General features: G+C 55.2%; 1 protein-coding gene across 1 annotated transcript; it reads right to left on the bottom strand.

Moving 5' to 3' along the window:
- Nucleotides 1-8,712: 8,712 nt before the first annotated feature.
- NKX2-1 (NK2 homeobox 1) lies at nucleotides 8,713-11,564 on the bottom strand. The gene is made up of 3 exons (XM_068533375.1): nucleotides 11,488-11,564; nucleotides 10,398-10,783; nucleotides 8,713-9,440 (listed from the first exon to the last, which is right to left on the bottom strand). Exons 1-3 carry the CDS (start codon nucleotides 11,562-11,564, stop codon nucleotides 8,713-8,715), a joined length of 1,191 nt encoding a protein of 396 aa, XP_068389476.1.
- Nucleotides 11,565-12,534: the final 970 nt, after the last annotated feature.

Genomic DNA, 12,534 nt, shown 5'->3' with positions numbered 1-12,534 from the left:
GTTTCCAGAAGGGGCTGGGGGCCGGGTGGGCAGGCAGCGCGGAGCGGAGTTGCTCCTGTCCCCAGCTAGGAACCGGCTGGAGAGTCACCGCTGGTTTGGGGGTGGGGGGGCGAGGCTGGGTGGGAGGAGAAACTGAGGCCTCGGGCTGGGCGCCGGGGGGGGGGGGGGGTGGGGAGGCCGCAGGTGGGCGGGGGGAGGCCTCGGACCCGGGTTGGAGGGGAGGCCGAGGGGGTGGGGAGAGCTGAGGCCGCCGGCGGGAATGGGGAGGTCGCGGACAGTTGCTTCTCTTGATCCTGGAAACCAAAACTTTCTACGAGAGACCTTAAAATAGATCGAGATTTGAAGTGCCCACACTTCTAGCTGAGACCCCTGGCAACCAATATGAAACCGCGAGGCCGGGAGGGGGTCTCAGGCCTCTGGCGGTGAGGCTGGAGGCCGCGGAGCAGCCCCCTGGGCTTCGGTGGCAGCTCACCGCCCCCGCCCCGCAGACGCCCTGTGGCCCCCGCCGCACCCGCGCAGGGCTTCGCGGCTCTAACCCTCGAATTTTAGCCCCAGACAACCTCTTCTGGCGACCCTTCCTTTCAAAACAAGCTTGAATTTTTCATCAAATCTTTTATCCGTGTACTCTTCACTAAATAACTAACCAGCACCTGGGAAAAGAACTAACGTGGTTTCTCTCACCTTTCTTGCCGGCTTTTTCCCCCTCCAATCATTGAGTCTCGATTTTCTAAGCAATTAAGTTATATATTCAACAGGAATATTCGATTTAAAATACATCGGGACCGAAGGCTGATGCATAAGGTCTGAGGCTAGAAGAAAATATTTAGTGCTTGCCTGCAGATTCTGTCACCCATCATCTGCTCGGAAAGCGCTCTGAATCTTTCAGCGTGTCCAGCTTTTATGATTGCAAATGGCCCTGTTTTCAAATGGAAATAAGACTTGCAAACTGATTATGTGTATTGAATCGGAATCACTTGCTAGATCCTCTTGTTTAAAATGTATTGAAAAAAGGATGATGGCTGCAGACCTCTGTAACCAGCTCCCTCTGTTCTCAGGGAGGTCATCTATTTTGCAACTTTTTGCCATTTGAGCATGTCTAAGCGGGATAATTACGTTGCCACTGTGTTACTGGCCCAACGCAAAGACATGGTACACACGCTTCCTCCCATTCTGCCCCCCAGCCCTCCTTACTAGCGTCACCCCTAAACACCAGACACCATACACTCACTCATCCACCCTGCCCCAACGCTCTAACCCGGGAGACTCAGCTGTCACAAACAACAACAGAACCTCACACACTTTCACTGGGCACAGTTGTTCCTCTCCCCTCCCCTCTCCTCCTTTCCACTCTCCTCTCTTTCCCTCTCTCGTCTTACCAGTGAACAGAACCACAAACACACAAACCCCCAGCTTCCCCAGACACCCAACCAACAGAATCTTAGTATTTAGCCATGTCGAGAATTTTCAACAACTAATTTTGGGTTGGCGTGGCATTGTAGTTGTTAGAAAACAGTTCACACCGGAAGGTTAATGTCAACTGTTACGGATGCATGATGGTCCTTGTATGGCACCATCTTTGTCAAAGATTTTCTCTTTACCCCCCATCCTGTGCTAGATTATGGCTGTGGGTAAGCTGGCTTTTGTTAAATATTTCCAACAGCTCTCCCATTTGATTTCAACATGAAGCCAAAGTGACATGCAGACAGCTATCTGAGTTTTACCAGCTGTGTGAGTTGTAGGTATGATACACTGCAGCACTTCCAAAATTTACTACACTCTGGCGCCAGCCTCAGCAGTCCTGCCAGGGAGCAGTAACCAACATTTCGGTGACTATTGCAGGTTGGTGAGTAGTAATGTACTGGCTACAACTTCTGTTTGCCCTGGCCAGAGGCAGGGATGTATGCTCTGTGCACACCCGTGGTGCAAGAGTTGCAAGTCTATCTGAAGCACACCCACAAGGGAAGGAAGACGCCATCACTGGCCAGAACCACCGATTCCCTTAGACTCCACCCAGAAAACAGTGCCTTGCAGACCTCAAGGCACCATTGAGTGGCCAGGAGGGGAGAGAGAGGTTTAATCCTCTAGGCTTCAGAGTCTCCTCTGAAAAAGCCTGTCTGAAAAAGTCTGTTTAGAAACCTGGTGCTCTGCGGGCACCTGAAGGGACCCTAACTTGCGGTGTTCCCTCTATACACATAGCCAGATTTGTTAAACAGTTGACCTGGCCTCCTAGGTTAGAGGAGCCAGCTTAGTTCTCCTCGCGTCATTAAGGTAATTCCCAGGTTTACATCTGCGAGGCCCGCACTCAGCCTTGTGTGTGCCTGGGAGATCAGGTAAATCGGTCACGCTCAGACCAAATAAACCCTTGTTTTCCTAGAGCTTTGGACACCTTCACACAGCAACCTTGGGAGGGAGAATGCTAGGTACGGTGGAGGCCAGGCCGTTCTGGGTGATTTTCCACAGAATTGCTCCAGGACGTAGCAACTGGAAAAGGGTATCCAAGTACACTTTTCAGGCCCCGACATCTTTTGTAGAAATGACATTGTCAACAATCACCAGAAACCCTAGAAATGCAATGTTTAACACTCCACCAACAGCTTGGTGTTACTGACAGTTTCATGTAGCAATCAAAGAGAGGATTCCGGGAAATGTACAAAATGGGGGGAAAGAAGAAGGAAAGTTTGTCTTTTTCTTGTTGTCAGACTACACTCAGACCTGCCCTTTTATTTCCACTACTCTGTGAAGGCCAGAATAGGGGGACACTTGCTACAAACAAGGGGCGGCAACACTTCCATTTGTTTTTGTTAGCTGGAAACAGTGTTCATACTAACGATTACTACTAGTGGGTAATGTAGGTGCAGCACATGACAACAATTTTTGTTGTAGATTGCTTCAAGAAGTCTCATCTACAGCTGTGTGTCTCAGGCAACAAGTTCATTTTCTTTAAGGACAAATTTTAATATTTTCCCCAAACATAATTAGTTCTCTAGAGTTTCATATGAAAATAAATTAATATTCCAATTTAATGTGGGAAAAACTAAAGAAGGTTTTCATTCACTTGATTTTCTTAAGGAAAACTCAGTTTCATGTGACATCTTACTTGAGGTAGTAAATGCATTCAACTTTCTTGCATCTAACAGGTTCTGTAAGATCCCCTACTAAGAGAATCCTATATTAATTTTTTCTTTTTGAATATCTTAATAAAATAGATATATTAGATACATACGTGTATATATTTCTACAATATATACACACAGACAGGTGTCTGTATGCAACCACTTACACCTACATACAGAGTGGGCAGAATCAGATGTGAATATTGTATTGGAAAAAAGAGCCCTCTTTAACAAAGCCTGTTATTGCCTGTGATTTTTTTTTATGTTTGTTCTCATTTCAAGCAGAACATTAACGGTGATCAATTTACATTGCAGTGTCCTGCAAATAACTAAAAAAGAAAGAAAACAGGAAAGTCAATTTAAATCTCACCCTTTCCAAAACTTCGTTACAACTCAACTAATAACAAACACAATACGTGTTTAGGAAGCAGAGACAAAATGGGAAACATTATCAAATGAGGATCCTGGGGCTGTGCCTAGATTCCCTCCAAGTAGGGCATTAGGTCACTATCAGAGAGAAGTACAGCCAGCCACTTCAGCTGTGGCTTCAGATGAGGCAGAAGCTGTGCTCTCGAGATGATGAACCTGTCCCTCCTCCGTTTCTTTGAGGACCATCAAGGAAAGTTTAGAAATACAACTACATGGAGGGGAGATGGCATTCAGACCTTGGCTCTCCCCTTCAATAAAAACATTCTTTCCTCTACTCCCGTCAACACCCAATTCCTTCCGCCACTTGGATGGACAAGCTTGCCACAGAGGGTGATTGGGGGATAGGATGCTTTTTCCTGAAGCTACTGGCCGAAGAGGCACCAGGAAACTTTCTGTGCTCCCAGTTGAGGCAGAAGCCCAAACTGGGCCCCACAGAGGGTGGCCTGAAGTCACAGAACACAATTGCACAACCACAAGCACACCAGTCAGGAAGGCAGGGAGGGCCAGAGGAAGGTGGTACCCAGCATCTCCTAATAGGGAACCGATCAAGGAACCCATTCAGGCTCATCCCTCCCAATACTCAAGTCTGTTGCTTTCCATCCCTTCTAAAAGACAGCAGCATTTGAAACAAACAAACCAGCAAACCATGCCTAAGAGCCATATCATCTTAGATTCACATTTCCCAACAGGCTTTCTAGTTCTCCGCAAACAATATCCTCGATCACTTGGCTCCCCACTCCACATACACACCAATAATTGGGGGGAGGGGAGAGCGATGCCTAGAGAGACTGGGGACATTAGATCAGAATTCAAGGCAGCTTCTCACAGCTCTCTTGTTTAAAGAAAATGAATGTCTGCCTGGCTTGCTTTTAGTTCAGGAAAGGGGTCAGTCTTTATCAGCACGGTTCACACAGATCCTGGATTCCGCCCCCCCTCCCCCTTATCTTAAATTGACCCGCTTTTAAGATAAAGCCATAATAGAGAAAGCATTGACCTTACCTGGTCCCTAATGAGTTGGAAGTCAGAAAACCCCGCTCTCCTGTCCTCTTATCCCGGGTCGCCTGAGAAGAGACTCGCGCTACCTTTTGTGCGCTCGCGCCCGGAGAAAACCCCTCACCGGCGCCCAAACGCCAGCAAGCGCGCTCGGAGAGTGTGCGGCCTCTAAAGTACGAGAATTCTTCCCTGAGGTCTGAAAATCGGGGACCTCAAGGCCAGACCTAGGCCTACCCCTGCCCCAGGACGATTAAAATCCCCTGGAAGCCTCCCGAGCCAGTCTTGCCCTTAGAAAGGCCAAGCCCTAAGCAGTGGGAAGAAGAGCTGCCTCCTGCGAGGCCCTTGGACTGGAGCGCGCGGGGCCGCCCCCGCCTCCAGGAGTCAGTGCCCTGAGCGTTTCTGGCCGAGCCGGCTCCGGCCTGCCTCTGATTTCACTCGTGGGCCCCGAGCTACTTCCCACCGTGCCGGCCCGGTCCCAGATGCGGTGCCCTGGCTGGTGACGCATCCCCTGCCCCCACCCACCTCCTGGGCTTGAGGACTCCAGCTGTACCCGCTTCTGTTCCTGTTGGGGGCGGCGGCAGCCCGGGCTCCCTTCTTTCCGGCTCGGAGCATCTCTTTCCCGATCTTGTCGCCTCCCCTAAGCCCGGCCCAGTCCCTGGCCCGGCCAGCTGAGAGGGCAGCTTTCCTGCCTCTCCGACCCACAGCTCCGGGTTCCCAGGCTGGGGCGGGGGTGGAGAGCCGCTTTGGGATGCTAAACATCAAACAAGCCAAGCCTGGGGTTTCAGGCCCTGAAGCCACTAGAGCCGCTCTCCAAGGCTCTCGAGAAAGTCCTCGTGTTTACATGGCGGGGGTGGGGGTGGGGAAGAGGAGGAAGGGGGGGGGGGAATGCTGTCTGCAAAATCTCCCCCACTTCCTGAAGCCATCGGGGCCTAGGGATGAATGGGGTGCTTAGGTGGCGGCGTTCAGCTTCTCCTGGACCTCGGGGCGAACTGTGCTGCCCCCACGCGTGGAGAAGCTTCTGGCTCTTCCAGGCACTTCAGCGTCAGGGACATCACCAGAAGTCTTTCTCCACCAGAGGAGACCAGAACCTCCCCGGGCCAGAGATGCTGGAGACTTAGGGGAGGTCCACTGCTGGAGAAGGCAAAGATCACAGAGGCTGACTGGGATGTGGGGATGAAGTGTGTCTCCGTCTTTGGTCTTTCGCTGCACCCAGCGCTCACCCTTTTCCCTACCAGGACGCTTCAGATTGCCTTCCAGGGCCGCTTCCTGCAGCTACAGCGATGCGCGGCCAGGGACCGGAGCTGGTGGACCCCGTGTGATGGATGGAGAGAAGGGGCCAAGGCCCTGTTTGTCTCGGCCCCATCTGCAGACCTGGCTGAATTCACCTTTTCTCGGGACCAGTAAACAGACCTCAAAATTAAGCCAACTCTAGACGGCGGGGAGAAGAATGTATTTGGTAGAAACTCCAACCAGTGCAAGGGTGATAAGACTGAGGGTACCACAGCTCACTAAAATTGTTACTCTCCGGGGCCGGGGCTGCTCCGGGCAAGAAGGGTTGGGGGAACAGCCCCCCTGGCCATTGTCGGGCACCGCCCGCCCAGCCCCTCCCTTGAGTTGGGCACGGAGGCAGGTGGAGCGGAAGCTCCCACCCCACAGAATTCAGACCTTAACGTTAACATCTCCCCTGCCAAGCCGGGCCTGAGCTGGGTGACTTAACTACCTACACACACTGTCCCAGGACCACTGCTGCCCACTCCAATACAAGTGTTCAGACTTCCCGGGTTTTTCCTTGTTTTCCAAAACGTGAGGCCTGCTGAGACTTCCCCCAACGAGCACACTCTCTAGATCCAACCAACCGCCCTCTCGAAATCTCCGAGTCTCTTCTAGATACTGAAAACAGTATCTCAGCAGCCAGACCCGAGGGAGGAAGTCCGTCCTAGTCCCCAGTCAGGGCGCCACGGAGAAGAGCCCCAAGGAAGTCAACAGAGAGGACTGCTGGTGCCAGCATACCCCCCCTCTGCCCCCCCCTCATTTTCCTTACACATTTCTGGGGGGTGAGGGTGGAGGTCTGGGAAGAGAGAGATGGAGTCAGAATGAGCTGCAAAGAAGAGGAAGAAAAGGTGGTGACAGGCAAGAACGGAAAAAAGAAAGTTGAAATTCCAGGCGATAAATGAGTACATGCCAAATGTGAATCAATCCTCCACAATCAAACACTTTCAGGCCTAGAGAAAAGTTCTGGGAGGGGCATCTGTCCACAGCCCACCCGGCCACTTTTCCTGTAGGTTTGTCAGAAGTGACACGGAAGGGGCAAAAGCCCATCTAGGGACTACGTATTTCTCTCTGTCCACGACCACTCCTTCTTCCTCGCCTCCCCGGGGCAATTAAGACTTCCCCAACAGCTATACCTGGGTACCAAAGAGACCAAGAAATTAGAGGTAGCGAGAGAGGTCAGTTTTTTGTTTGTTTGTTTGTTTTGTTTTGTTTTTGCTGGGATGGGGGCGGGGGAGCGCGGGGAGAGGTGGAGAGTTGGAGACAGGAGAAAGATTCCTTACTACAAAGATTTAGGAGACCAGGAGCCCAGAGACGGAAACCTTGGAACAAAGCAGAAAGGCCAGCTCCCAAAGTCCTGCCAGGGGTGTCCCCAAGGCCAGCAGCCCAGTCGGACACCGCGCAAGGCCGGAGAAGCCATGAGAAGCCGTCGGCCAGCCTGTGCGGGGATAACTGTTTTAGAGCAGAAACGAAACCCCTAACAACTTCCTCGCTTTCGAAAACAGCCTCACACCGAATTCTAGTCCCAAGGAGGCTCCGCCGAGGATTCGAAATAAAGAATTAATGTTGAAATCTACAGGCATGATCCGTCTAGTAAAAATAATCGTTCATTCAGGGTTATTTAAAACGAATGTCCGAGGCCGGCTGCTTTAAAACACTGGCTCAGCTGTACAAGATCACGGTAGATACTTCTGAGGTTTAAAGAAACAGAAGCCTGGCTTTGAAAACTAGTCCTTTGGTCTCTTTTTCTTCGTTTCTCCCTTTTCCTCCTGGTGGAAGGAGTTTAGCTTTTCTACTCTCTATTGCCAAGTCCCAGGACTGCTCAAGGTTTGGTTCTACTTAATTCAGAGGCAGAACAAAACTCCCTCTTCCCGTGGGGCAAAGACTCTGGGCCCGGCCTCCTTAGCTGGTTCAGGATCCTTTGAGCCCCCAAACAATTCGAATCTCATCAGGCCAATGTTGAGCCACACCCACTACCACCAAAAAAGCCAAATCAAAACCAAACAAAAGATGGGTTTTTTTAATCAGAAAAAGAATCTTTTTAATCTGTATAATTTATTAGAAGCTTCTTAGGAACTATACTTAAGCCAGATATCTACATAAGTTACAACAGAAAAAGACTGACGCTGCAAATACCAAACTGCCAAATAATATACACAGATTTGTCAAGGCCCATAAAAAATATGATGGGCTGGGGACGGGGACTGGTTTTTTGTTTTTGTTTTTTACAACAAAATGTACAGATTACTAAAACTAAGCATTTAGTCCAACTTTTGACAGCGTTTTACAGCTACAAGTTCACATCAAACATAAAACAATTTTAACCAGGGCCGGTCTCAGCTGAGCCTGGGTGGCCAGAGGGGGCCAGGAGGGGGCATTTCCTTTGTGTCAGTGGCAAGCGGGATCTGTCGAGGAGTCTTTCCCTCTCCCCAGCCCCCGTCGCCCCTTCAAAGAAATCCTGGTATTTACAGGCAAGTCCACTTTGCTGGCACGGTGTACCCAGAGTGAAGTTTTCGATCTCTAGAGTCCAGAGGCATGTCAGCGTAGAGCCCTCTCCAAACTGCGCCCCACCCGAGCGTGGGAAACCCATCGGAATCACCCAAAAGACACCCCCAAAGCGGTTCTTGTTATGTCCTTCTCTGTTTAAGACTCCTTAAAGAATTGGATCACTTGGTTGTTTTATTTTCTTTTTTTAAAAAAAAAATCCTGCACGTTTTAGAAAAAGAAAAGAAAAGAAAAAAGAAATACGTCCAGCAGTTTGGTCGTTGTGTTTTCTCCCTCGGTCTTACCGGGACAGGTTCTTTAGAAAAGTCGAAGCGCACGGTGTAGTGGGTGGTTGGTGGTGTGTGGCGGGCAGTGGGGGAAGCGATGAGGCAGAGCGCTGGGCTAGGCCCGGCCCGGCGTCCTCTCACCAGGTCCGACCATATAGCAAGGTGGAGCAGGACATGGTGCCGTAGTCCGAGCCCGAGGAGTTCAGGTGGGACAGGCTGGAGACCTGGCCCTGCAGCGCCGCGGGGCTGGTGGCGTGGTGCGCCAGGTCCGGAGACTGGCCCGCGCTGCCCGGCTGGTGGCCCGGGTGCGCGCCGAGGCCGGGGCCGCCGCTGCCCACTGAGATAGCTGCTGCCGCCGCCTGAGCGGCCTGCGCCTGCTGCTGCGCCTGCTGCTGCGCGTGGCCTTGCAGGCTGGCGGCGCCCGGCGCAGGGGCGCCCGCCTGGCAGGGTTTGCCGTCTTTCACCAGGACCGGCACAGCCACGCGGCGCGGTGACTGCTGCTGCGCTTGCTGCTGCTGGCACCCGGCGCCCCCGCCGCCGCTATCCTGCTGCAGTTGCTGCTGTGCTGCCTTGTCCTTGGCTTGGCGCTTCATCTTGTAGCGGTGGTTCTGGAACCAGATCTTGACCTGCGTGGGTGTCAGGTGGATCATGCTGGCGAGGTGCTCGCGCTCGGGCGCGGACAGGTACTTCTGCTGTTTGAAGCGTCGCTCCAGCTCGTACACCTGCGCCTGGGAGAAGAGCACCCGGCGCTTCCGGCGCGGTGCGCTTGGTAGTGGGGCCATGTTCTTGCTCACGTCCCCCAGAGAGCCCAGGCCGCCCATGCCGCTCATGTTCATGCCGCTCGCCGGGCCCATGAAGCGGGAGACTGTAAGCGACAAACGCACAGCGTCGGCAGGGGCCGGGCCGGGCCAGACCACCTCTGCCTTCTGCGCGCTTGGCCGGCCCGGCCCCTGCCCCGACGGCGCACTCCTCACCTAGGCCGCCTCCACCCTGAGAGGCCCAGCCGCGGGGATCGCCAGCGCCTGCCCCAGGCCGTGCCGTCGAGGGGTTTACTGCAGAGCTCCCCGCCTCAACCCCGGCTACCTCCCTCAGTCTCGGTGCTTCACCCAAAAAGCAGAGTGGAGAAAGACTGCTCCTCCTGTTCCTTTCGTGCCCAGCCCACCGGATTCGTGCGGTTAGTGGGCCACGGGCAGCAAACTGGGCCCAGGCCAGGAACTGGGGTCTAGCTGTAGGCTCCAGCTTTGGGAGCTTAGGAGAGGGAGGTGTGCGCTTTCGAAAAGCTAGAGACCCCGAGACCCCAGACTCTTTGCCTCTTGGCCGCTCTCTCCTGTCAGCCCCAATGAGGGCACTTGTTCGGCCCATTTAGAACCCCCTCTGGAGCCACAAGGCCTCCCACCAGCCTAAACTGGAGAGCGGGCCAGGCCAGGGGCCTGAGCGCATCATCCCAGCAGGGCAACCTCCCTCCCGGCCAGGCCGCGCCTCTCCGCGCCCTGCTCGTCCCGGCTCTCTTAGTTAGGGGGCCACCTCCCTCCGCATTCCGAGGTCTCCCGCGCGGAGCAGAGCGGCCACTTGGCCGCATCTGGCAGACGCCAAATACCAGCTCCTGCCCTCAGGACCCCAGAGCTACCAAGTGCCTCTTCTTGGACCCCTCAGCTCAACAAGGGAAGACTCCCCAGCTCCTGCGCCCGACTCGTTGGCGCCACTGCCCGGCCGCCCACCCTGATGCCCAGCGCGCAGCCGGCAGGCGCCGCGCCTTCCCGGCGGCTCTCCCCGCGCCTCCTGCGCTCAACCCGCGGCCCTGCAGTGGGGCGGCCTCACTTACTGGCGGGGAAGCGCGGGTCCGGGTTGGCGCCGTACCATCCGGGGCCCGAGGTGCTGTTCCGCATGGTGTCCTGGTACGGCGGCAGCTCGCTCATGTTGCCCAGGTTGCCGTTGCAGTAGCCCCCCACGGCGGAGTGCGAGAGCTGGGGCACCCCCGCAGCCGTCATGTGGTAGGCGGCGGTGACGGCGCCGTGGTGCCCCACGGCGTGCTGCTGCATGGCGGCGGCCGGCGGTGCCGCCTGGCCCTGCCTGTAAGCCGCCAGCGGAGCCCCGAGGCCGCCGCCCTCCATGCCCACTTTCTTGTAGCTTTCCTCCAGGGGACTCAAGATGTCAGACACTGAGAACGGAGTCGTGTGCTTTGGACTCATCGACATGATTCGGCGGCGGCTGGAGGAGGAAGGAAGAGGAGGAAAAAAAAGGGAGAGGGGGAAGGCGAAGCCTCGCTGCTTTTTTTTTTCTCCCTTTGCCAAATATTCTGGTGTTACCTTAACGCCGATCTTGTTGGATGTACACGTAACCGAGTGGACCGAGTCCGCCTTAATTGGCTTGAGTGGAGGCTCGGGGGCTGCCTCGCGTTTGTTTTAGCCCGGCGCCAGGTTTTAGGCAGCCACCAGAGGCGGGGCGTAAGCGCTAAAGCAACAAGACAATAGAAGCCTACATCTTGCCCGAGATAATTAGCTTACATGCTGATGACAAGGTAAACACCTTTAAGTTTCACTTGTCAGGATTTTTAGGTCTCAAAGAGGGAGAGAGAGAGAGAGAGACAGAGAGAGAGACAGAGAGAGAGAGGCAGAGACGCGACCCAAAGCATTTCTTTCCCCCTCCCCCGGAACCCCTACCCCCATTTTTGTGGGGTGCGGTGGCGCGCGGGGCGGGGGAGGCGGGGGGGAGGGAAAGGAGGAGGGAACCGAGAGAGGGGAGGGCAAGAGGTGGGATGGGGAGTAGCCGAGGAGGAGGGCTGTTGGGGAGGAAGGAAGGTGAACGCCGCTTTGCAACCAACTTGCGGAGTTACAAAGTGAACCACTTTCCAGTTCGGTCGGGGTTCCCCGGGCGGGGACGGGGAGTGGGCCGAGGGGCGGGTGGGTTTTCACCTGAGCCTGCCGGGGCTGCTCCTCCCTCCCGCCGAGGCCTCCCAGCCCCGCGCCTTCCCACCGCCTCCGGACCACATCTGGCTTCGCAGCGCCGAGCCCCCGTCGCCACCAAAGGAGCTCGGGAGTCAGGGGACGAACCCTGGGGCTCCACTGTTGGTCTGCGTGTCTGTCAGTCTGTCTGCCTCTTCTGCCGCCGTCAGAAGGACACCTCTGCTCCCCGCCCCCTTTCCCCCTACCCGAGAGAGAATCCCAGCGGGCGGAGGAGGCGCTGAGCAGGGGATCGGCTGCCGCCGAGAGGCTGTCCCAGATCCCCGCGCCGCCCTCCCCCCAGCTCAGGGTCTTCCCAGAGGGCTAGGGCCCCCTGCTTCACGCCGCCCCCCCCCCCAACCCACACTCGGCTACCCTTCCCCACCCCCATCCCCTGCTAAGGCAAGGACACCACTGGCCGCCCGAGCTGACAAGCTGGGGGGATTAACGCGAAGGGCCATCGCTGAAGTTGCTACACCTCGAACAAACCTGGTGTCCCCGACCCTCGCCCAACGCCCGGACACGCGGGGTTCTGGGACTGGAGCTGACTTTCCGAGGACATCACAGCCCCAGCACCCGAGCCCAGGGTCATGCTGTTTTCCCCCCTGATGCTTCAGGGAGGGCTCGGGCAGGGAGCGTCGTGAGTGCCCGCCCGCCTGTTGCCGGGTGGAACTGAGCCTGAACCCCGGCGGGACGAGCTGGCCGGGAGGGGGCGAATCCCCGGGCGTGAGCAGCCGAGCGGGCGGGAGGCTGGGTTGAGGCCTGCCTTCTCCACCCGGAGCTCAGTCATGCAAAAGTGCACTTGCTTCCCCGGCAGTAACCAAATATCTTTGTTTAAAGTGCCGGCATAAATGGCCAGTCGCTTTGTGGCCACTCTGGATATTAGTAGATGAGGACCATTCTGCTTCAATTGGGCGCCTCTCATCCGGCTAGCAAGAAACTGCTTAGGAGGAAGTGGGTTTCCTGTCTGCGCGTTCCCAGGCTTCAAGTGTGAGCCCCGCGCCTTGAGGGTCCTTGGGC

The sequence above is a fragment of the Eschrichtius robustus genome, chromosome 1, assembly GCF_028021215.1.
Source record: "Eschrichtius robustus isolate mEscRob2 chromosome 1, mEscRob2.pri, whole genome shotgun sequence".
In the NCBI taxonomy this organism is placed as follows: domain Eukaryota; kingdom Metazoa; phylum Chordata; class Mammalia; order Artiodactyla; family Eschrichtiidae; genus Eschrichtius; species Eschrichtius robustus.
This window is presented reverse-complemented; position numbering and strand designations above follow the sequence as displayed.